The sequence below is a fragment of the Pleurodeles waltl genome, chromosome 4_1 (genome assembly GCF_031143425.1).
Source record: "Pleurodeles waltl isolate 20211129_DDA chromosome 4_1, aPleWal1.hap1.20221129, whole genome shotgun sequence".
NCBI classification, from domain to species: Eukaryota; Metazoa; Chordata; class Amphibia; order Caudata; family Salamandridae; genus Pleurodeles; species Pleurodeles waltl.
The window spans coordinates 539,102,016-539,128,408 of NC_090442.1; the positions used below are offsets into that span (position 1 = coordinate 539,102,016).

General features: G+C 40.6%; 1 protein-coding gene across 1 annotated transcript in view; it reads right to left on the reverse strand.

The window, feature by feature from the left end:
* The window catches only part of CFTR (CF transmembrane conductance regulator), a 1,002,572-nt gene that overhangs the window by 831,371 nt on the left and 144,808 nt on the right, over nt 1-26,393 (reverse strand). The window contains exons 2-3 of the mRNA XM_069228908.1: nt 23,957-24,067; nt 1,013-1,124 (exon numbers count right to left, since the gene is read on the reverse strand). Of these exons, the coding sequence (XP_069085009.1) occupies nt 1,013-1,124; nt 23,957-24,067 (223 nt within the window). The remainder of the gene's footprint in view (nt 1-1,012; nt 1,125-23,956; nt 24,068-26,393) is intronic.

Below are 26,393 nucleotides of genomic sequence, written 5' to 3' on the forward strand. Positions count from 1 at the left end.
CTTTCTTCAAAGAGCAATTAACAACGGTTACTGAATGAAATTAGAATATTTAGGCTTCATATACCTTTTTTGCATAAATTGTTAATAAAACAATGGGCAAGGGTCAGGATCAGTGGGTTTAAGCGATTCTGTGGCTGCACCATTTACTGCATAATTATGGATTTAGTGCATCTGGAACATTATTTGACAACATTTTCAGCTGTTAAAAAAAATGATTGTATCTCAAATAAATAAACATTACAAATACTACTGGATAAAGAACGTGTTGCACAATTTGCATTTCTTTGGTTTAATTTAGATAACCTTGCTGCATAATTGACCCCCCGTGCAGCATAATCCTAGTAGCCCTGGCAATGCAAAGCTCTGCGGAGTGGTTTGCGGGCTGCCATTATGATGAAATGCGTATTTAATAGGCAACCAAGGAATATTTCTCAAATTTCTTGCTTCTCTGAGGACCACAAAGGTCATTCTTTTGCAACACTGACGTAACGTAGCCTCTTCATTCATTCATCTATTCATTCAGTAAAATTTAGAGACATGTTGCCTTAGAACGGATTTCAAGAGTGAGAAATTGCAGGGTCGGTAAAGTAACCGAAGTGTGATCTAATAATCAAGTTTGAACATTGAAGTTGGCAGGTTTTTACACCGACTTTTGTGTGACATGTTAAACACTTAAATATATGATAACACAACGTCATGTTGGCAGTGAAAGGTCATAGTGTAATCACCATTTGCTTCACTTCTTTAGAAGCGCCGCACGACTGAGCTTTGAACGTTGTGGCCGCACAAGAAAGGAAAAGGCACTTCAGGTTTACTGCCAGGTTGCATTACATGCCTTTCTGTATTGCTTCCCAGAACAATTTCCTTCTAAACATGAGCCATTCCTCTTCTCTGCTACTCCTGCGGTTGGAACTGGTGGCATTCAGCATTTTATGATATTCTGCAATTCATTTTATTGTTTAAACCATTATTGTGTTATGTGATGATAATAAAGAAAACAGGTATTCCTTACCCCTAGGTACAAAAGGATTCCGTAAAAAAAGAATTTCCAGAAAAAGCATCGACGAAGCGCATTAATAAGTTTGGGCTTGTTCTTTGATGTTGCCAGCTCCCTGTCCCATTCTCTGAAAAAGAACCACAAAAAACACGAGGTCATTAAGTGTCTGCGTAAACTGTGGGTGTGTATGGGTCCGACATAGCTCTAACCCCTCATGGATAACCAGGGAGACCATGGTGAGCCCGCGATGATTTGCTCCACTCCGACTGGTAACCAAATAAAAGTTCAAATCTAGTTCAGTCGCAACACTGGCAGATTTAAACACCCACCCATACATCACCCCGCAGGGAGTTGATTCATGAAAGGTCACATTGTATGTTTTCGAAAACCCTGCTGTAGACCAATGCACAAATGATAGGCAAATAAAACCTTTGGAGTCCGTCCAGTGCCTAGCAAGGCAAAAACAAAGGCGAGCTATTCTAAACTGTGAATCAGAAAACACACCGAGCTTGCCGACAGTAACTTTTTGCTTCTGTATACACAAACATCATGGACATCTTTTGCATGGTCAGTTAATATTGTTTCGTCTACTGTCACATTAGAGCTTGTATTGGAACAGGATGACTAAGCGCAACACAGGCCTCCTTGTTCAGATATGTGCTCCAATTAGCCACACACTCACGAGGAAGCATCAATCGGTCGCAGGCATATTTTACTTCCACCATGGAACTGAAGAGAGTTACATTATTAAATTAGTATGACTAGTGCTTACATTTAAGGGTATGAAACATCACAGTAAGTGAGTGTGGCCACACATCGTGCTATCGAGGGGCCCAGAGTGGGCGGGATACATGTGTAGCAGTGTAATTCATCCATTTACTCCTCCTAGCCGGCCATATAACTCTTCCTGGGTTGGCACATCCAGTTAAGGTCGATTGCCTACACTCCTTCCCCTACTCATGACAAGGCAATAAACCTCTAGACGGTAGCGACGGCAGGAAACTGCTGATGCCACCAGATGAAGAGTGGTATTGCCGAACCACAACCAGCAGGCATGTAGTGCTGTTTCCTACCTCGCTGTGACTTACTGCTCCTGCTGGACGTTTGCTCATGTAGTTTTACTACATCCTCACCAGGTACACTGCACTCCAGCACACCAGGTGCAGTCTCCCCTCTCAAATAAAAATGGTCAGGGAGAACTCTGCATAAAGTCTAATACTCATGCAGCCTAGGGCCATCTTCAGGCTGGGTCACAACCGCTTTTCATTTGCAATTTTAGGGATGGTGCAGGGTCAGACTGGCCTATAGGACAATCAGGCAGTGCCCAATGGGTTGGTCTGACAGATCAGTGAGTGTCCCAGTTTTTTTTAGCGGTTTTATGGCGAGATAGGGTTGTTTTTACTGTTGATTAATGAATATTACCAAGTGTTTTATCTATCTGCTTTTCTAATAGAGGGCACTTTTATTTTGGTGCCCGGACCTATTTGTTGTACCAGTCCGACCGTTGATATGTGCCATTTCCTGACCACCTGCATGTGTCTTGGGTTATGGCAGGGAGGTCATGCATGAAACACAGAGATTAATTTGAGCCGGTGCCTGCCGGTGGGGGACACCAGCACTTTTTTTTGGGAGCTGACACTTATTTCTCCACATCAAACATTTCCCGAGACCAACGTAGGGAAAAACAAACCAAACCTAAAAAAGACAGAGGAAGAGAAATACAGAAAATGGGTCGCCAGGGGAGAAAGCAGACACCTGTAAGAGTGAATTGAAGAGGCATGAAGTAAATTGGACCGTGCATCCTTGCTATTCGCGCTTTGACATTTTATAGTGCCAATCTTTGGTGTCTAAGCAGCACTTCTAATTTTACAAACAGAGCACCGATGACACAGGCCTGCTCCTCGCCAGTTTGGCCTTTGAAACAAATAGAAATGTGTCAGCCACTTAGCGATAATATGTCTCCCCCTGCCACGTTAACAGACACAACCCAAGACAGCGGGATATAATTAGCCACATTCATTATTTCAGTCCTACTAGGGAATTTACGTGAGATAGATTATTATTAAATTAGTTCTATAGCCATTGCTAACATTAGCTGTTATTTAATATCACATGAATGGAATGTCATACATTCTCGACCTTATTCTTTGAAATTACATAACCCTCCTAACACACTTTACTTGTTTGAATCCTCTAGGTTTCAAGGTATGGGTTCATCAAAATTACCATTCCTGATGTCCCCTTCCATGCCATCTCCCAGCAGCCATGGCACTGCCAACCACATGCAGGACAATTTGCTCTCTCCAGTGTCACACACGTGTTGCATGTGTGCCAATCTTGGACAGCCCAAAGAATTTGACTGGATGCCAACTATGTGAAATGTATGCCAAACACAATTAGACCAAATAATGCAATATCTCTTGTGTGCCAACACAATGGGAATGATTCAGAAAAGCATTTGTGGGAACAGGAAATAATAAAGAAGTACTCTTTAATGTACCCTTACATGTCTTTGTGAATTGGCCATGAAAAGTCCAACTATTAGTAAAAGTGCAAACAGGACACAGTCCTTCCATGAAGATTCCCAATTTATTTTCATGTTAGAGGTGTTGAGGCTAATTCACACAGGCATGTAAAAAAAGTACGTAAAAAAGTACTGCAAGAGTACTACTATACTAAATCCAAAGTACGTTTGTAAATAGCTAATCTAGCTATGCTACAAAAGGGAGCTATGCTCCTGCTGCTGGCAGCCATAGGAGTACCCAATATGACAAACCTAGACAACCAAAAGACTGGCCCGTTCCTGTCAAATGTGTGTGCAAGCCCTGTATCAACCAAATAATGGGAAGTGATCAACAACAGGCAGCCAAAAATCTTTTAATGTGTCCCAATCCTAGGATTTACATAAAGTATGTGTGCCACCTGTTAGCAACCCAAAGTATGTAAAATTTACATCACTCCTAGGCAGCAAAAAGATTTTCAATGTATTTCAACCCTAGACTTGCCAAAGGATAACCATTGTCTCAACCCAGGCATCACAGATAATGTCTAATTTGTACAAATGAAAGATTCATCAAACAAAGATGATCGTGTGCCATCAACATATCACCCAAAGAATGTGAAATGTAAGGGGTGGAGATCTCCCTATGGAAAAGTATAGAGAAAATTAAAAAAAAGATTACTCTTAAAACTTTAAAAAATAGCAAACATATTTTTATGCCAAATATTAGTGTAAATTAATTTTATATATTTATTTTAAATGTAGAACAAAATATAAATATGCTACAGCACTAATAACTGAACTTTGTATTAACAATTTAATTAATTTAAATATAACATTAAATTAAAAGCTAATGTTTATATTCATTTATTATATATGAAAAATTACAAAATGCTATTTATAGAAATAGTTTAAAACAAATACATTTTTTGAAAAATGAAGTTACATTTATGTTTAGTTAAAAAACACACGTATATATATGTATATATATATATATATATATATATATAGATTTTTTAATTATTATTCAACATTACTTCCTATGAGATTCTGTTTTAAGTCCCTGCCTCCTTTATCTTTTATGGGTGGAGGTGTTGCAGTCTTAGTAGTTAGCCATGTGTGGTGCTGAACTTACTACTGCTCCTTTTTGCAAGTAATACCTTACACTTATAAATTTGACTCCATCTCCTGCTTAAGGGCTGGAGACATGTACGTCTAAACATCTGAGCGACTTTACACTAGTAAATAGTAAAAAGTATAAAAGTTACTCAAACATATAAGAGTAGACTTACACATTAACTTACTCACAAGTGAAAGTTACCTTTGTAAATAGCCCACATTTTTCTTGGACGCTGATGAAATGCACTGGATCTTTTGAAGACCTATCAGTAGGCAACAGATTTCTAAAAAGATGGGTAACGGATGCATTTTGTGAGCTAGAGGAATTAGAAGAAAGTTCCCTTGGTGACACTTAATTTGAGTGTCCATATGTGGTCAGCATTAGGTATTGCCAGATGTAATGTAAGTGAATTTAATCGAAGAATGTAGATAAATAATAACGCAAACATTTGTCAAAAGGAGCACTGACATATTTAAGAATTTCTCAAAACAGTCTTCACATTTTCCAGAACAGATTGACCGAGAAGCAAGTTTGTCTTTCCGGTGGATTTTAACCACTGATTGCATTGATTTCACCATTATTGTAATGACTCAGAACAACTGAGGTAGGTGAGAATGAGCAGCTTTTGTGTATTTATTGATTGTTTTTAGCAGAATAGCAGGCAGGGCTTAATTTGTGCTTGTTTCCGGTGCTGAGCACGGCACTTATTTCTGAGGGCCGGCGCTTATTTTTCTGCCTCAAGCATTTACTGCTTGCAAAAGACACATATGGGAAAGACGGAGAAAGAGAAAAACGAAAAAGCGTCGCTAAAGGGGAAAAACAGAAAGCTGCAGGAGTGATCTGAAGGGGCCGGGAGAGGCTGTAAATGGATGGAAAAGGCCCGAGATGGCTTTAGGATTACTGCCTCCGCATTCCGGGCTCGAACATTTAATTGCAGCAGCCGCTTGTTTAAGAGGAGGGCTTTGAGCACTGGCACGTTTGTGTTTGAAAATTAAACAATGATAACAGGAAACCTTTCTGACAAAAGTGTAGTGCACATTAACTATGGTGTACATGAGAAGAGACAACAGATAGGATGGATAACATAAAGAGAGGATCGTGGTGGATGAAATTAGTTGCATGCTAGCTGGTAAGACAAGCAGTTTGATAGATATGAACATGTTTACAAAATATAGTAGGTCTTTAAGGAATGGGAATATTCAGTATTCCTGTGAATTGGTCATTGTACAGCCAGGTTATTTTATTTGAGCTCTTGCTTAAAGTCAACAAGAGCCCAATAATCCTAAAGTTCTGAATCTGGAGACAGGGTGTTGAGCACACTATGAATGTGAGATTGACTGAGCATTAAGATAGCCTGTTGGAGTGTGGCATGTGATCCGTTCCAAGAGCAAGGTTGGAGCTGTACCATAAATACGGCTTTAGGCACAAAGTTCCAAATTCCACAAGCTCATATGCAATTATGAATGAGGTTTGCTCGCACAATAGACATTCCCAAAGCATGTCCTACGAGCTGTAAATCATTTACTCTGTAATTGTACTCCACGGCTGCAAGAGGTGGGAAGTGGAATGTTCAAGGACTTTTTGGCCTTGAGAGTTTGGGAAATTGACACAAACCTGAATTTGTAAGCATTCACAAACTCCTCTTTACCACGCTAGCAATGTAAGACAAAGGATTTCCCTAGGAGAAAAAGTACTTTCCACAATGGGGCAATAGCAACGCCACTTCATATCACATTCCAAGCGGTGCAGGATTTCAGGAGTACTATTACAAATATTGTGACTAGGGAACATCTGCACCAGGGCACAGATATACTTTTAGAGTGCAAATGTACTGTTTACTTTGGGTCCAATTGTGAAAATGTATACAGTAGATTCCTTCTGGCTAGGCCTAGTCGACATTTAAATGACACTGGCATAAGTTATGTAATTTCGGGAATTTCACTTTATAGTTCTTATGCAAAACTGCAGAAATTATTCCATTACGCCTTTTTGTCTAACAATGTGCCATCAATGGTAAAAAATGTGCTAAACAGACACCATTAGCAGTAAACATTTGCTGCGAATACAAGGAAACAACAGAAAACGAGTGGCTGCTGGTCACATTGCTTTTGCATTTTATGCACTGCTTTTTTACTGCGTATACGGTCTTGCATCAAAAATTGACGCAAGTGCACATTTCACACTAAAACACAAAACTAAATGAGAAATTGTAATTTTGCTTAATGATAGGCATAATTTTATGTACCTTTTTCTGAAACTTTTGCAAATTTACACAAAAAACAAAATATGTTAATTTTGGCAAACTGTCAACCTGATTGGGGTAGCTCTATCAGAACGATGCTACAATCCTTTGGCTTGAAGGAGACCAGTACAGTGGGGACAAAAGTCCCAGGTAGCCTTTACCCTGTGCAATCGTGCCATGACTGCAATATTTCCTTTTTCCATTGTATTTTTACTTGCCACTGTGCTTTTTCACAACAGGTTGTAGGGCTATCGATAGTCATCAAGCACACAAATTAGGGTTGCTGAGATCAAGAGACCATCCATTGCTTTTCCACTCTGTAGTCTCAAAAAGAAGGAGAGTAGCCCCCTTTGGCCCCTTTTCATAGGCCTTGGCTGGTGTTGGCATTTACATTTATTGGGGTGCAGTACCTGCACCCAGGTTAGACACCCCAGTCTGGGCATATCCTGGCCACTTATCGTGAATATAGCAACACAACAAGATGATGGACGGAGTACTGAAACTTTTCAGACACTCACCCAGTCACAGATCGGGCAAATTAGCCTTCTTTTCTTAAAAGTCAGTATTCATAGAAGGTCAGCTGCCAAACAATCCTGCCTTTAATCATTCAGTGCAAGGTATAGTGACATGTACCTGTGAAAAGAGTGCTGTCAACATGTACAAGGGATAGTGGTAAAAACATGACACAAAACTTTCCACATATCTACAAAATTCATAGCTGAAGTATGCTCCGTCATTCTTTCTAATATTTTCAGTTAATCCTGGCTTTTTACCCAACTGCTCTGTGCCAATGGGGTTTTGAGCCCATAGTTACAGTGTTAACAGCAAAAGTGAGTGAGAGGTGATGAGATGTGAGAGGGTAATGCGATGTGTGTGTGAGTAAAAGAGCAATATGCAGACTTTCTAACCTTAAAACAGTCTAACAAACGTCAATTGTACATACTACAAATGAGAAGATGATACACACCCTGGATTACATCTCCTTTAAATGAAATAAGGGTTTTCTAACACTCACTGCAAAACAACAACATGTTTTATAAACTCTGGAGAAAAAACACACTTTTTGTCTATTTTTGGGGTTAGACAGCTGAATGGTCACTTGAAAGCGATGATTTCAAAAGGTTTGAAAAACACTGAGAAAACACCACTGAAATCCACAGAACAATAAACAGTGAACTCAGGACAGCCTAATACAATTGCTCCAAATTTATTAGCAAATCAATTATTTTTCAACCCCCTCTTTAATTGTTTCATCCCCCGCTGACGGTCCAATTTGCATTAAAGTTGAGATAACTGCACTGAGTTTAACCTGCTAACAGGCTACCACATTGCATGCAAATTCTTTATACAGGTCCAAAGATATTAGAACATAAAAAAGGGGTTTTTCCTCATTTTACATTCAACCCCTTTATTGATGAATTTGCTCAAAACATGCCATAACTACAGAAGGCTAAACATGATAAATATTTTAAAATACCATGAATAAGCTAAGCATACTAATCACCTATCCAAATATGTTCAAATCATTAAATAGTGCTAAAGTTATAGACAAAAAATATTTTTTAATTGTTAAGACATCTGCAACTTCTCAACTCTTTCAAGCCAAACAAATATTTTGTAATGTTGTAATGAGCAGACTTACACCAGACTAAGCAAAGGCACTTCCCTAAGTAAAGTTATAGTTTCAGACACGTTTGGTGCAATTGTGTTGAGCATTCTTTACTGTAGCTAAAACAAAGATTCCCATGGGAATAATTATGGGAACACTTTTTTGATCTTCCTCCTTCCCCCCCCCCCCCCCCCTTTCCTGAACAGATATGTCGGAAACTTTCCATGTCTATCCTGAGCCATATAATATTTTTTTGATACAAACAAAAACAGTGTTTCACTTAAAAAAACACTTTGTAAGGTTAGGTGAAATGTTTAGTAACAATGGAACATTTTAAACTCTAACAACTACAGAAATTCACCAGTTATAGTTACGGTTATATTAAAAAAATATAACTCATGGGAGAGAGAGAAAGAAAGACAGAGAGAGAGATACGATACATAATGATAACCGTGAAATAAGGTTCAATAATGCTGTTGAGAGGTTTCAATGGGATCATAACCCACAATCTGAGTGATTCATAAATGTCATAAATGTCACCAGACCCCCCAAAAAAGCAATATAGGATCAAATCACCCACTGGTACCTGTTGGACCTTGCCCTTTCTGCGGAGTCTCCCCAGACGTTTTGCTTTCCTTAGCTGAACCCTTTTTTGTTGGCTTTTAGGGCTCCCTCTTAAACATGTCAAAATGGGTTGACTGATCTAGTCAATTTATTTATATGTTTCTAGGTTTTTGGTACTACGTTCAGAAAGTAGGACATGTGTCCTAAAGTTTTACATGTCCTGTCAGTTAAAAACTCCTATAATCGTTTTTTACTATATGAAGGCTACCTCTCCCATATATTAATACTGGGTTGCCTTATTACACTTAACAGGTGCCAACTTCAGTTTCTTCCACTCATTTAAATTGTAATTTTAAATCCTACTTAATTGTACAGTCAGATTTTCAATAACTATTCTGAAAATGCCCCTTTTAGAAAGTTTGCATTTTCTTCCTGCCTTTCTGCCAGTGTCCAGGGTCACATGACAGACAATGGCTCTCCTGTGGTGTGATGTGTATTCCTTTCATACCAACAAAGAGGTCTGACCCTGACAGAGCTCATTAAATACCTATTCCCAATCCCATGCTTTGGAGTAAAGGAAGGTCTCACTTTTGATATGTGGACCCTCACCCAGATGCTAGTCATGTGGCATGCTTCATCATCGGGTCCACACCTGGGCTAATGCTAAACAATGGGTGGGATCTATCTACTCATGAAAGGAACACTTAGAAATCTCTGAGGTTTGCCCTATAGACTATGGTGACAGTCTCGGTAGCAGGAATCTCAAAAAAGGTTAAAATTGCCTAGAGTGAGACTTCAGAACAGGTCCATTTTTATAGGTCTCCCCTGGCAAGTTTAAAAACACTACTGATACCCCTGGTGCATTTACTGTGCCCCTGCATCCATTCGGTCAACATGTTTCATTATAAACTATATCAGCTGAACTTCTTCAGAACCCTAAGATCCTGCAGGCAAATGCTCAAGTTTTGGGAGCAAAGCATAATCTCATGCATTCATTACTCCTGTTTTAAGTGGCAAAACGTGTACCCTCCACAGTTTAGCCCAGATTGCCAGGCACCACAAAATATGTCCTTTTAGGCCAGGAACATGTCAGGGGAAAGAGAAACATGAATTGAGTGAAAGCACACTACAGTGCAGGTCATCACCAGGAGCATGACCAAGGAAGTAACACTAGGCACAAGCTCACTTAGTGGTCAATCTTTCAGAGTGTTAACAGAGATAGAGGAAAGGGTATTAAACATGGGTCTTGGATTCATCTCAACACAAATTTTGACAAGTTTCTTATGCCTTGGAAACTTTCTGACTTCTCTAAAAAGGTTAAATTGAAAGCCTACTTTACCAACAAAACATGTCTGACTGTTGATAGCGACTCTGGTTAAGTAACACATCCACCTTTACCCCTCCTATCAATATGGTGGCAATTGAAATTCTTGCTTTTGAATATACAGTGGCAAAGGGAATTGAAGAGACTGATAGTTCTAGGTTTGTTATATTTCCAATGTTCAACATCTGAGGGACTCTGTACTCGGTACATTGACCACGGGCAGCCTGGAAATCACCACTAAAGCAAATTCCTGTGCAACTCCTGCCTGCTTCCCATTTCAATCTTGTATGCATTGAAAACCCTACATCTGCTTCCATGGACTTCAGGTTCCATAATGCACTGCCAAGTATTCCATAAGACCCAACAACTACTAAGCATTACTTTTTAAGGGAGTAGTCCTGCTGTTCCTCAGCACTGGATTCTCTCCTCCAGGACTTGTGAGAGATGGGAACTGCACACACCTCTGATTATTCTTGTGATGCACAATTATGTGACTCCACCATGAGCATGCTGCTGCCTGAAACTCCTGATATGCTACCATTTGATGAAGCTACTTGTTCCTGCATTAAAGTTTGATTCTTTGTGTACTGGACCTCTTGTTGCCTGCTTCCCTGTCCAGTTCCTGCCTTTTTACAATCAAAGTCTGTGCAGATTGTTGCAGATTTCTAACAGTCAGGCATTGCTATTGCTTTTGCTTTATTCTATTTTCTGCTTTTTTTCTACAGTCTGGCACAGCTCCTGAGCTGATCAATTTCCTATTGTTACTAGTTTGTTCATTCTATCCTTGCTATTATTTCTCTTTACTTATTTATTTTGCTTCTGCCATGTATTTTCTCCTCAGCCTCCTTGATTTTGCCAATTGCTGATGTTCCCTCTTGCAGTGATTCACTGGCAGGTCTCCAGTTCTAAGTTCCTGCCTCTTACATGTTGTAGTCCCTAGAATCCTTGTGCTGTTTGTTTTTCCTTGAATGCCCTGCTCCTGACTATTTGCTACTGCACTTAGGTTCCTTTCTAGTGCTTGCTCTGCATTCCTCTCCTGGTCTCTTGAGTCTGTAAATGATGCCATTTTGTCCTCACATGTGTATATGTGTTTTCTTTTGTACTGGTGTTGGCTTCTGGTTTCCAGGAAACAATTACTGCCCATTCTTAGTCTTGCATCACATGCAGCCTAAAGGGCCTTAACAGTGACAGTGTGACATTCTATTTTCCTAGAAACTACCACTGAGTCTCCTGCTGGGCCAATAATTGGTTGCCTCATGTATGTAAGTGCAAACCTTATTTATGCCCTAGGGCCCATACAGAATCACTTCTGCTGCCTCCTTTTTATGGGGCTTGCAGTGTGAATACCTTTAAGAGTAATTTGTACAGAGACATCGGTATTCCCTGTTGATGTGGGAAGTTATTAGTTTTATCCGTGGACAAACCTAGTGATAACACAGTGTACTTGTCCATTATTGGTTCCGTTCCCCCTTTGTTCACTTTAAAGCTGCTTTGCCTTCCCTATTCTGTTCCTGCACTTTACCCTGTTTGTGTCTGTTCCTTCCTGGGGTATGCCTTTGCATACTCCTCTGCATCAGTACTCTACTTCCACAGGCCTTGAACCCTAAAACCTACCCCACCCTACCCTGAGCCCTAAAAGTAACCCTGCCCGACCTAAAAATGACCCTGACACCACCACCCCACCCTTAACTCGAAAATCTACCCCACTCTTTCCTAAAACTACCCTGACCCCCTCAACTCCCACCCTGAACTGGAAAACCTACGTCGCCCTGTCCTAAAAACTACCCAACCCCGCCCCCTCCAAACCCTAAAACCTACCCCACCCTGTACTAAAAACGATCGACCCCCTCCCTGAACCCTAATACCTACCCCTGCCCCAACACTAAAGCCTACCCCACCCTGTCCTAAAAATGACCTTACCCCCCACCCTGATCCCTAAAACCTGCTCTGCCCTGTCCTAAAAACTTCCCCCCAAACCGGCCCCAGCCCCACTTACCTCTCTCACCTCTGCTCTCTGTTCCTTCCTGTTTCTCCCGGACAGCTAGACCACTCTCTCTGTAAATGCATATGTGTGGTAATGGCAGTGTGGTAAATGCAGTGCATTGCATCAACCACGTTGTAAGTGATTGATATTTCCCCATTGGGATGTATGAAACACGCATGCCTGAACCATGCATGCCTTAAGAACATGGTCTCAACAACGACGCGTCTTTACCACGCATGACTTTACCCCATATGCCTAAACAACGAATTGAGGGCCAGATGTAGGAAGGCTTTTGCGCCTCGCAAACGGTGAAAAATGCCGTTTGCGAGGCACAAAAGCCCTTACGCGATGCAGAATCACATTTTGCGAGTCGGTACTGCGATGTAGAGTTGATTTGTGACCGCGAAAGCGGTCGCAAATCAACTTGCAGTTACCATCCACTTGAAGTGGATGGTAACTCATTCGCAAACGGGAAGGAGTCCCCATGGGACCCCTTCCCCTCTGTGAATGCTCACAAAAATATTTTTTCAGAAACTCTGAAAAAAACCGAAACAAAAAGGTTTCGGTATTTTTTTCTATTTGCAGCTCATTTTCCTTTAAGAAAAACGGGCTGCAAAAAGAAAAAAAACTGCTTTATTTAAAAGCAGTCACGGACATGGTGGTCTGCTGTCTCCAGCAGGCCACCATCCCCGTGAGTGCCTAGACTCGCTATGGGGTCGCAAACTGCGACCCACCTCATAAATATTTATGAGGTGGGTCTTTGCGACCCCATAGCGAGTCGCAGAAGGTGTCTGAGACACCTTTCTGCATTTCCTTTTGCGAGTTGCAAATTGCGAGTCGCTGGGACTCGCAATTTGCAACTCGCAAAAGGAAACCTACCTACATCTGGCCCTGAGTTGTAAAAGGATGTGTGGTAAAGGAGCATGCATGATAAATTGTCCCCCGGCCTGCCCCCTTACACCTGATACCATACTGTGCAATCCACCCCACCTCACCCCTTAAAACTGCCTTACCCTGTCCTAAAAACTACCCTAACCCCCCACATGCTACATCACCTACCAAATAGAGTCCCCTGAGATCCTTTTTGAGAAAAAACAGATGTGATTTATAAGTTGTCAATTTATAGGAATGAACTTAATGATGGAATCCAGTGGCAATACAAGATGTGATTTATTTCCCTTGACTTCACAACCTTAGTTTGCTGTGTTACACCCTTTTGTCAACACATGTATACAAACTTAAAATTGTATTTAACTAACGGTAGAAGAATGGTATGGTGAGAACATGGTGCACAACTTGGGTGACTTGACCAGATAGGTGCCTTCTGAACTGCACAGCTGAAATGCACAGAGGTTATGACTCCATTAATAGATGTTAGCCACTAATGCTACTAGAGTCACACTGATGTCACAATGCAATACCTACGTCATACATGCATTCAGATATCATGCACAGTGCCTTCTGCGGTGGACAGGGAGGGGTTTCCCTCCTTTAAGCAATGGGCATGAAAATCAATACCTTATTTACAGGAACCATGGGTACCAGGAGTACGAAGTAATGGTTGGTTCTGGTCCACAGAGTAGTAAGTAGAGTCTCAGTCTGACTTTGTGATCTTTTGTCTGTGAAACTGAGCTATTTGAGGATGGCTCTACCATGAATCCTATTGCGTAACTTTATTTCATTACGTTACGTCAGACCTATACCTGTGGTTAATTAAGGGGTAAACACCCCCACCCTCCACCGGGTGCTGAGTATATATGTGTTGTAGTAATACAATACATTCAAGCATGAGGTGCATGATCACACAAGTTGCAACATGTATTCCCCCACGATGTCAAGTGTGGGGTTAGTGGATGTACATGAGGCTCGAGGGGTTTCGATATGAGTGCAATACGGAAACCTCTAGCTGGCATCATTTCAGTTTACACTTTGTGCACCTACATATGTTTGTAGGGAATAGATGATAAGGGATGCTTACTTATTTGTTGGCAAATGTGAAGATAATCAAACACATTAATGCTCAAAGCGAGAATTAATCTTTGTGTGAAGTGGTTTATGTAGAGACATATATTCAAATTTTCTGTACATTGTTAAATTACATTTTTGAGTCGCCTATTCCCATAGCAACAAAAGTGCTAGATAACAGGATAACGGAGTGGTAACAAATGCAATAGAGCATGGTGTGAATGATATTGGTGTGTTCCCAAAATTTCAAGGTTTGCCAGTGGGATCCTAGGTCCTGAAGAAGTTCAGCAAATATAGTTCTAAATGAAACATGTTGACTGAATAACTACAAGAGCATAATAAAAGCGCCAGAGGCATCAATAGTGTTTTATCATTGCCAGGGACGCAACTCAGATACCTGTAGTCCTGTGATTCGGGAAGCCCCCATCCCCTTAGGGGACCCAGTCCCTTTCAGGGGACACCCATTCAACCCAAGGGTAATGAATATGTGTGAGTTATGGAAGACTAAGGGGCTCCTCCTAACATGTTGGAGCATCATTTTGCATAACACCACTGGGGAGCCCTGTAACAATAAGTAGGTCATTTAGTCTGGCTAAGGAATTGACAACACAGTACCAATGTCTGCAGGTTGTAGTAAGTGTTGGATGGGGCATAAATTATAGCTTAAAGTTATAACTATAAAGTTATCATTATAACTTTTGAATTTATAATGCTTGTGTAGTTAACATTGGTCTGTATGGAAATAATACATTGTGTTTTCTTTTCCTAACTATAACTAATCTTAAGCCTTTGGATTTTTTATTGATCTTGTGTGTTTTTAAAATGTGTTTCTAAGAAGAGGTGGCACTTAGGAAGAAATTGAATGACTCCTTTATATGGGAGTTTTTTTCTTTATGACCTGGAGGGAAAAAAGTTAATTCCAAACTTGTTATATGGAACCTCTGTTACAAAGTTATTTCCAATGGGAAAATTAAACAATACTTATCAGTACCAAGGGAATAAGAAAACACCTGCAGGCAATATATTCCACACTTTTTTGCATGTGTGGAAAGAGGCGTCAGAAGGAGATAGAAGAGACCGAAGTAGAAAGATTAGCAGCAGTCATTTCTTCGATTAATGCAACACCTTTGACTTCTTCTGGTTCATCAGCACCTCCACCACCACCTGCCTTCATCTGTCCCTCCAGTGCCACCTTCTAATTCTTCTGCTCCATCAGCACCTCCACCAACACTCAGTGCATCTGTCCCTCCACCAGTACCTGCTCCTTGTACTGCAACGCTGATACATCTTTTTAGCCAGAATTGTGATATAATACAGCAATACAGCAATACAGTCCCTTATGGCAGCTTCATAGTAGATGGTAAGTTAATAATAGACTACTACAGTGATATCTGATTGTATTTAATAAATGTAACACAAATTATAAGTCACCGTTGGGGTAGGCCCTGAACAGCCTAGAAGGCAGGGTGCAGTGTATTTAAAAAGTTAGCCATGTAAAAGATTATAAAAATTGGACAGACGTGTACTTTTAGATTTTACATGCTCTGGTATTAAAAATCCCTTAAACTAATGTTTCACTACTGCAAGGCTTACCTCTCCAATAGGATAACTTTGAACTTACCTTATTACATTTAAAAACCTGTAACTTACAAATGGAAACAGGTGACCAGTTTATGTTTGGTTACCTTTGGAATTGTCATGAAAAATTCTCTGTTATGGTAAAGCTGGATTCTAAATCACAATATTGAAAATGAAATTTTTTAAGAAGTTGGCATTTTCCTGCCTTAACCATTTAGTGCCTGCAGCCTGTCTCTCAGTCACATGACTGGGCGTAGCTGATGGTTGGTCTTTGTATATTCCTCCTAGGCAACCACTCAAAATGAAGATGTTAGGTGTGCCTGGATTGGCCATCACTGGCAGTATGGGAGGGCAGTGCTGGGCATAGCCCTACTTAAACTTGAATACGCTGTATCCTGCCTCTACACAAAGGGCTGCATACCTCTGTAAATAGTCTGGAGCCAGAGCAGGGGCGGGAGGAAACATACACACTTCAAAGAAGCTTCAAAGGAGGCACCTGGTATAAATATTGGACCTCAGACACCAACAATTCAGTACACTTCTGGATCTGACAAGGCTCTGCCCAGGAGATATACTGCTGTGCTCCTGAAAGGACTGTCAATCTGCTGGATTGCTGCCTTGCTGGACTGCTGCTGTGTTGCCCTACAGGGTTAGTCTGCTGACCTCCTGTTTAGAGCCACATGGATATAACTGCCTCCTAACCACCGGAAAGATCACCCAGGTCCAGCTGGAGTAAATGCCTGACCCCCAAGTGGTGCCCCTCAGGTCTTGGACCCTTGGTGTGACCTGCCTCAGTGGAGCTGAATTGAAGTTTCTGGGCTCTTCACGACCTGGAACGGGCCTGTTGACTCCAAAACCTTGTCACTTGCACAGTCAACCAACACGAAGTTCTGTTAGACCAACTCTTTGTGGTATAGCATTGACCCCTCATGGGGAGCACCAATGCAAAGTTCTGGCCTGACTGTTCACAATGACAACAGGATCTTCACTCTGCAGTGATAATCGTCCGTGAACCCAGGCTTGATCTTTGTGCTACATTGATGCGCTACATTGATGACCATCAGCTGTGCTTTCCTGCTCATTGTGGCCCCTCCCACTGCAAACTGAACTCTTTACACTGACTGAGAAGGTAACTTTTCAGCTGAATTAACCTGGTCCCTGAATCTGAACCACACTCCATCATGAATGCCCTGAATCTGTGACTTTCTTCTAGTCTCACATGACCAGACAGCCTGAAGTGGCACTTAAGGCTTTTTGGTGCTATTTTCACTTAAATATTTAAAATTGCATATCTTCAGTTCAACTGAATGGGATTTTGTCATTTTGGGCTTGCTCTATTTTTTAAATTGGTGAGGGATTTTTCTTGTGTTGTAGTTTCACTTTATTACTTTATTACAATGTGTAAAGTATATTACTTTATACTTTATACATTGCCTCCAACTTAAACCCTGATTGCTCTGTGCCAAGCTACCAGGGGGTTGCCCACAGTTTAATTTGGGTTTTGCTTGTGCCTCACCCTAGCAACTGTGGTGGTTGCTTCTTGAGAAGGGGTTTACCCCCTCTCCTCAACCGGTAACCCAACTTCTTACAACTAGATTTTTCGTTACACTATTATGTCATCATTTACAACATTTAAAGTTCGAGATGATCATAAGGTATTAGTCAACATAAAACACTCTGAAAACACAAGTCAAATGGTGTGTGAAAATCCCCATAGAAGTTGTGCATGTCCGATTGCTAGACTTTAACTAAGTAATTTGATATATGTTAAAGCAAAGAATACAAAAATACTCACAGCAGATACAAATGTCATCACTCATGCCAGACCACCTAATCACATTTCTCCTGAATTATCTAACTGAAACTCATAAGTGTAATTTCCTAGAAGAGCCCTACAGATCCACATAGAAATGTACTTGTTTTCTGTAGAGATATATAGATGGAGGTAATAGGTATAATTTGTAATTCCTCTGTTATGTCTTTGAAGAAGAAATAGAGTTTTATTGGTTTCCAACAGTCAGCATCAGTCTATGATTGTTGGTGCTATTTAGTAGTATTGAGCTGTTTTATAGCCCACTTTGTGTTATTAACCAATCACATAATGCTTTACTTCCGAGCTGTATTTTTTATCTAGTTTTCTATTAGTATTTATTATCATGTGACTAGAAATGTGTTTTTAATGCTTTTCCAATACTTGCTATACGCCATTGCTGCAGACTAGTTAATTTTCTTACTGCATTTTGTTTTTGGGTAGCATTGATTGTTTTTAGATTTCAATAACTAACACAGTACTTTCTAGATACTTTCAAGAAAGTACTGAGGTACATTGTAAACGTTTAAAAAAATATATACATCAATCAAAATAGTTCTTCCTAACTCTACAGACTTTGCTAATCAGCCTCATTTCTTCCTATGCATTACAGAGAGTAATAAGCTGTATTTGACTTTATAACACAGAACAAAGACAAAGTGTGGTTCAAACAGTATGGCTACCCTTTATTTTGCAAGGGCTTTGACTAACCAACAACTTTATGTTTCATCATTGCCATGTATCTTGGTATGCTGCAAAGGTACCATGGTATGCGGCTGCCCAATATATCACTACGTTTTTGTCCTTTATTATTTAAAAACAACTGAACAAATTCAGATCAAATAACAAAATGGATCTTTTCCACATCATAATCTATATTCTGCCAAATTTCATGAAAATCCATTCAGCCCATTTGCTGCTATGTCTCTTTAAAAAGTCTATGGAAAATGAACTGGTAGAAAAATATGTTTAGGGACCCCCCTTCTTTCTTTGCACTCATTACCACAAAACTTTGTATCATCAGCCAATGTGGAAAAAAAGAATACTTCTGCAAAGTTTCCCGGATATTTATCTAATGGTAACGAGGTTATTAGCAAGCAAAAATCTGACACATTTCTCTCTCTCTGAATTCTAACTATAACTACAGAGTGGCTACTGCTGTTTTGCTAATAAGGTTAGCACTATTTGATGAATCTTCATGAAGTTTTTCAAAAAGAGAATTTCATCCACCTCAGGTTCTTATTCAAAGATTTTGCGCTGAGCCGTTGAGGCAGAATTCCACCAGACCAATAAGGTTGAACCTAATTCAGAAACCATGCCTTTTGTGATTTGGTATAAATCTATTCTGGTGTTTTTGTGAAATTCACATTTTAAAGGTATGTTGGGACAGTTGGTCTTGCGAGAGTCCTGTGATACCACAAATTAAAAACAATAGGGGCTTCTGATTGGCCAAGGGATTTTTTTATCTTATGAACCATTTCAGTACTGCATGACTGGGACCAGTCCAGCTGTAGAGAGGGGGTGGATTGGCTGGCCGTAACTGAGAAGAAAATGTTGAGGCTGCCATTACAGGATTTGGGGACTTGGTTAAAATATTTAAGAAATAAGCTAACAGGGTAAGGACACCCTGACTCCTACATACTTGTAGGGGGGGGACCTGAAGGGCCACAACCCCCCTTGGGCAAAAGTTTTTTTTTTTAAATGTGTGCTGTGATTACCCCCAGCCAATCCCCCTTGGATGCCAATCACCCCACGGACAGTCAACTTACATTTTGTTTTGATTTATTTATACATTTTTGCAGGTACAACAGTACCGATCTATGCAGTTCCTTGGGAAAGCTTGCATGGTACCATGCTATTTTGGGATGGAAGCCTAAGCAGCGGGTCCCACAGGAGTAGCACAGTATCTGCATAAAATAAAAATATGAAAAACAAAATGTGGGCTGGGTGTCCACATGGTGATGGCCATCAATGGGGGTCTGTCAGAGACAAAAGCTGTGTACAGAGGAGGTTGGCCATCCATGTCAGAGGATGTCACCAGGCCCTGTGCCTCTCCCTGTGCTAAAGACCATGCACATTGGGGCTTGCCCACTTGTGGCTGGGTCGCCTGGTGGCTAGACCCTGATGTAAACCCCCTTCAGTTGTGTGCAGCACTATGTTGGCTGCCCGCGTTGGGGTTGAGCTCAGGACTTTGTGAAGAGAAAATATTAGATGCAGGATATTCGTAAAAGAAGTGGATGAAAACATATTACACTACTATGCATTTATACGCTGGGTGCATCTGAAAAGCAATCATGGTGTTCTGTTTTAAAGCTTTATACTGAGTTCACTGAAAAATTGGCTAGCTCATGATAGGCCCAGAACCCATTATGTCTTGTAAACTACATTGCACAATTTAGCAACCATAACCTTGTTTTCAAATCTGGCACGGAAAGAGTGTTTTTGATTTAAAAAAAAATAGAGTCAGTATGTGTGAGAGCATAAATGCTATCTTCCTTCTGAGGCTGTTCAAATGCTTCCTCAAAGGTAAAGTTCCTGACACGTGCATGTTAGCTACGTTTCTACTGAAACTAATTAATTGTTGTCTCGTGACCTCCTAACATTCAGTTGTATTGGATGACAATGTATATGACATTTGCATGTTTTAGGGCACTGCTCCAACTGGCAATTTGACTATTTTTCTAGTATGAGCTCTGGTCAGATGAAATTACTATTGTCTTTGACATTTTAGCTTTTTTGCCTATTTTGCATTACACATTGTTTGGACTTGACCTTCCCTACCTGACAGAAGCAAATGTATACCTGTTTGCTTCTTAACTTAAAATTGCGGGTCAAGTGGAGTCTTTAAGAGGGTAATCCAATTAAGGTGAGCAACTTTAACTTTTGTGGGTTTTTTCAGTGTCAGTGAATACGTACATACATACATACATACATACTGTTAGAAACTGGGGGCCAGATGTACAAAAGGATTTAGCAATTCTCAACGGGCCCAAACACAATTTTGGTCCAATAAGAAATGCTAAATTGTCTTTCCACATGTAGAAAGACTGATAGGGGGGGGGTCCCAGAATGCAATTTATACCCAGTAGAAATCACAGTTTGTGATTCCCAAATAGGAAATCACAAATAGGGATAACCTATTTGCGATTTCTTAAGCACATGTACAGAGCATTTTCTAAATGTCAAATGAGCATTTAGGAAGTGCTGTTAACATCAACTCCAAGTCGATGGTAACTATGTGCAATTACTAAAAAATGCACCAGGAATGCATTTTTTAATAGTGCCATGTAGAGCACGCATGCCCCTAGGGTATTTGTGCGCTTTACATGTGCACCACTGTGCATCAAGGTGGGCCATAGGCACCCTTGGTTTTGTGTTTCCTAATTTGCGATTTCCAATTAGGAAATCACAAATTTGAAAATGCAAAATCATTCGTACCTATGGGCCTTTAGGTCCATAGTAATGAACGGTGAAGCATTTCTTAATTAGAGGTTTCCTAATAGCTATTCCTAGTCTGTAGGAATTGCTATGAGGAAATCTCTATTTTTGTACATTCCATTTTGCATTTCCTAAATAGCAATTTGTTAGGATTTGCTATTTAAGAAATGCAAAATAGGAATCTCGTACTAATGGCCCTGGTTCTCTAATTGGCAGATGTATGCACCCTGTCCAAGTAGGGACCACAATACTAATCAGGGAAAGTCAGATACACACCATAAATTAACCTGTGCTCACGCTCTGGGAGCTTGGCACAGAGCAGGCAGACTTAACTTAAGAAGCAATGTGTAAAGTATTTGTACACCACACACACCCACAGTAACACTAGGAAAACAGCACAAAAGGACTCCACACAGGTTTAGAAAAATAGAGAATATTTATCTGAGTAGCACTAGACCAAGGAGACAAACATCCAATCAGTGGAAGTCAGGATATTCATTTTAAAAGATTAAGGGTCTCATTCAGAGTTAAGACGGAAGACCGCCAGTCTGGTCTTCTGCCAGCTGGCCCTATTAGGAGTTTCCTGCTGGGCCAGCAGGCAGAAACAGTGTTTCCACCTGCTAGCCCAGCTTGAAACTCACCACAACATTGCCGGTGGCAATGTTGTGGTGCATCAGGTGCGACAGCACCCGTTGCTCTTTTCCATACCTTTGATAAAGCTTTGGTCTACGTCGAGAATCCACTGTGTTGTTGTCAAGCTACACAAAGGGGGTGCTGTTTCATTGTCGAGATCCACTGAAGTCAATGCAATGTGTCTTCATTGAGACGTGCCAAGCGTTGTCAGCGAGCAGCGCAGGCTGTCGATCTGATGTCGTCAAGCAGCCTCTGCATCGGGGTCAACAGGCAATGCGGTGGAATTTTACATGCACTCAAGGTAATGTATCAGTTTTTGAAGTAATCAGTTGCAGAACCCACATCTGAGGCCCAGGACTGGAGAGGGGCACCTGAGACAAGGGTAGAGCTCAGAGATGGCAGAGTCCAGTAGCACATGGAGAGTTGCAGGCAGTCTTTGATGTTCCTGAGACTGCAGGGGAACAGAAGGCAAGCAAGCCCTTGGAATCACTCTGGGTCTGCAGGATCAATCCAATAATTGTCCTCAGCAGGGCATAGATCAGAGGGCAGCAAAGCAGAGAAGCAGTTCCTTGGAACAGTCAGTCCAGGCAGAGTGGCAATCCTAACAGCACAGAAGTCTTTCCTACAGCAAAGTTCTTCCCAGGTCAAGTTGGGATCTGAGTTGCTAGGCTCAGAGCCCCAGTACTTTTACCAAAAACTGCCTTTGACATGGGGGTGACTTCAAAGCAGCTCCTTGAAGTAAACAGGCCCCTCTTTTTTCCCCAGCCCTGGCTCCAGACTATCAGTAGGGGGCAATCAGTCCTTTGTGAGGGGAAAGGCACCTCCTTATAGAAGTGTAAGTGTGAGCTCCCCTTCACACTTCCAGCCCAGGAAGGCCCACCAGAATACAGATGAGTTATTTGTCACACACTACACTTTGTGGCTGTCTGGGGGAAATGCACAAAGTGCAGCTGTCACTTAGCCCAGACGTGTATTAGAGACAGGCTACAAGGCACACACAGCAGTAAGAACAGAGAAATGCCCACTTTCTAAAAGTAGCATTTCTAAAACAGTTATGTTAAATTTGACTTTACCATTAAAGAGGATTTACCATAACCATTCCAATTAAATGAAACATGATGTACCTGCTCCTTTCTGATCAGGATTACAGCTCAAAAGTATATTAAGAACTTCTCAGTGCTTGACTATTAGGGAAGTAGGCCTCACAGTAATGAAAAATGACTTTGGGAGTTTTTCATTACCAGAACATGTAAAACTTAAAAGTACATGTCCTGTCTTTTAGTTACATTGCATTCTCCCCTGTAAGCTACCTATGGCCTACCTTAGGGGTGATGTATATGGAATAAAAGGGAGGTTTAAGGCTTGGCAATAAGTTTTAAATGCAAAGTCGAAGTAGCAGTGAAACTACACACATAGGCTCTGCAATGGCAGGACTGAGACATGTTTAAAGACTACTAAAGTGGGTGGCACAATCAGTGCTGCAGGCCCTCTAGTAACATTTAATTTACAGATGTAAACCAATGTTACTATGTTTAGAGAAGAGAGCACATGCACTTTAGCACTGGTTGGCAGTGGTAAAGTGCTCAGAGTCCTAAAGGCAACATAAACAAGGTCAGCAAAGGAGGTGAAGGAAGGAAACATTTGGGGTAACCCTGTCAAAAGAGCTGTGTACAACACACACCTATATATATCTACATATATGTCTATTCACTTAAAAAGCGTAATTAAAGTGAATGCCTACTGTGGTGCCCGACATAGGGTTTGACAGTGGTTATGCCCACAACTGCATGATTTGGGCAGAAAAACCCTGACAAGTGCATTCATGAAAAGCTGAAATCTGCCTTCTGGGAGGTGTTTGTGAATAATGATTTATGTGCCATTGTATTCCAAGATTTCTGGCTGCTGAGGCTCATGAGAAGGTGTTGGAAGAGAAGAGAACATAATAAGAGAGAGAAGCGTAGTGGGGGATGATGGGATTATGCATAGGAGAGTGGCTCACCATCCACTGTCGAGTAGCCAAGAGACTACGTGAAACATTTATTTTTAGGCGAGATGTAAATGAAGGAAAAGTGTCCTGGTGTCAGCCACATATATATATGATATGAGAAACAGAAGTAGAAATTGACGCCTTGCAAGTCATAATAAGTTCCAATCACAAAAGTGCTTCAGGGATGTAAGAAGCATTCACTTACCTTTCCAGTCGTTCAGAAAGGTTATCTGCAGAATCAGCTGAAGGGATCTGGTAAATGTCTGATAACTCCAACCTCTGTCTGTAACCTTTTTTCAAAATAGGTTTGGTCCATCTGAAACAAATGATAGAACTTTGAGATAAAGAGAAGCTGAGATGTATGCAACTTATTATATTTGAATTTATAATCAGTGTAGGCTTATTAAGCCCATGACATGGAAAAATGACACGCTTAGGAGGGGACAGTCAATCGAGGCAGCATTCAAAAGAGTAAATTATCCTAGAGGATCCCCCAAGTACAATGGTGGTCTTGCTGAGTATTCTGTGAAGTTGATAAAAGAATTACTAGCAGTGACGTGCACTATTACCTAACATTGGCATAACTGTTAATCTTGGAAAACACGGTTACAAAGTTTACATCTGAATCCATCAACTTTACTTATCCTCTCATTTTTAATGCCATGAAACTCTTAAGAAGGTTAAACGAATGCAATATTTGTAACTTTGATCTCCTAGGCAAACCATCTCTTAGAAATCTGGATTAGAGTGACATTGGGGCATCTATACGAAAGATTTGATAAAATCACAGATCATAGCAATTGCGCCCATTCTTCAAGTGAATGGCCCATTGAACTAGAAGGCAAATCGCTATTTCCTGTTTTTTACACAGTTTGTAACCACTAATGGTGTTTTTGGGAGTGGAAGGATTTTTATCTGCAACAATTGGCTGTTCCAAGATCTTCCAGAACAAATACATTGATGGGACAAAGTCAGGGCTGGATTTAGCACTGGTGGCACATAGTACGACAATGTTTGTTGGCGGCTCCCCAATGACCACCTCCTCCATGGATTCTCTCAGTACAATCCTTTAACAATGCCCCTCAAATCTCCATAGTCACTCTCTCTGAGATGCAGTTCATTATTTTTACAGTGTCAGTCATACCAGTGTAGGATGTCAGTGCACATTACATCACACACACATAACAAAGAGACATTCATCATACAGTGTAAATCAGTGTAAAGGATGTTTTACATAAGACAGAGGACTACAAAGTGTAGGAGTCATCTGTCATCCATACTAGTAGGCAGTACTAGTAGGCAGTATAGTTTAAAAGTGCTTAGACTCCCACAAACTCAATATTTAAAACTTAACACCATGTTTGGGGGTTCTCTTTAATAATAAGAATTGATTTCTACTCAAATGAACGCATTTTCCAACATTAGGTTAATGAAAGCCTGAGGAAAAAATTATAGCGCTCTAATCTATACCTTGCAGTTTGCAGGCAGCTCTTTGATGACAGTTAATTGCTCACTGTTCTATATGAGGATTTTAACTTAAAATGCAAACAACAAAAGTATCTCTCTGGAAAAAGCAGTAACCCACTGACCTAAACACATTATATGCACTTTGTGATCTGCATGGTAGATGTTCTTTGCAGCAGGCATATTAACCCTTTGTGCTAGTGCTACCTCATGATGAGTAAAACGTTCCACTAGATAAAACTCCGATCTCTCTCCAGGAAGAACATTAATCACCTGAGCTATCTTTAAATATGTATTTTTGACTGAAAACTGCAGGAGGAAAGAGACGCGGCAGCAGATGCTTTTGAAACCATAATATACTTGCAAACAAACGGGCCGCACCACCCTAAAGCCTGCCCTGAATTAAATAATAGTTGCTTAGGGGCTGCACTTACCAGCTGCTAGGGATAGAATTTGTTTTTGTGGAATACAGAAGGATGACACTGGAATTAATCTGATGAGATACAAGCCCTAAGTACCTGTGTGTATTAGTATGAAGGCTGGTTCTGTTGTCTTTGAACTGACAAATTTGGAAGGTTGTTTTCTCTTTTCCTTTGCATTTGGCTAGGGATAGAGGTGATTCAAAAGGTTTGTCACCTGACTTTCAGAGCTGAGTTCTTCTGGAATAGGGAGTGCATGGGTGCCCAGGTTGCAGGTCCTATAATTAGATGTAACAACTTCTATGACAGAAATGGTGCTACACTGTTGATATTAAAGGATTGACAAATCTTTAGACATTCTGTCTCAACTCATTAAGTTGAGTTGTTTCCTGTTTATTTGAAGAGAGCACACATATCTATTGCATTTACATACAGCTGTGCCAAGGGACAATGTGCTTAATTATTATCTATCAGTTCAGGATTTGGGTTATTTGTATCAGTTGAACTACAAATAGGGATGTTTACAAGGCTGGTAGAAAGTGAATAGCAGGTATTATCAACATCAAATGATTCTACTGCACTTTTTGTGAGGTTGAAGTGACATCACGGAAATAGTTGCTACTTTGTCCAAATATTATTTTTGGTATTGGCCAGTAATTAGGTTGCCAGAGTAGGTTTCAATCCACTAATTATTACAGGATTCCCATACGTGTAGTTTGCAACAGAGTCCTAACAACTACTAAACAACTACTAAGCTTT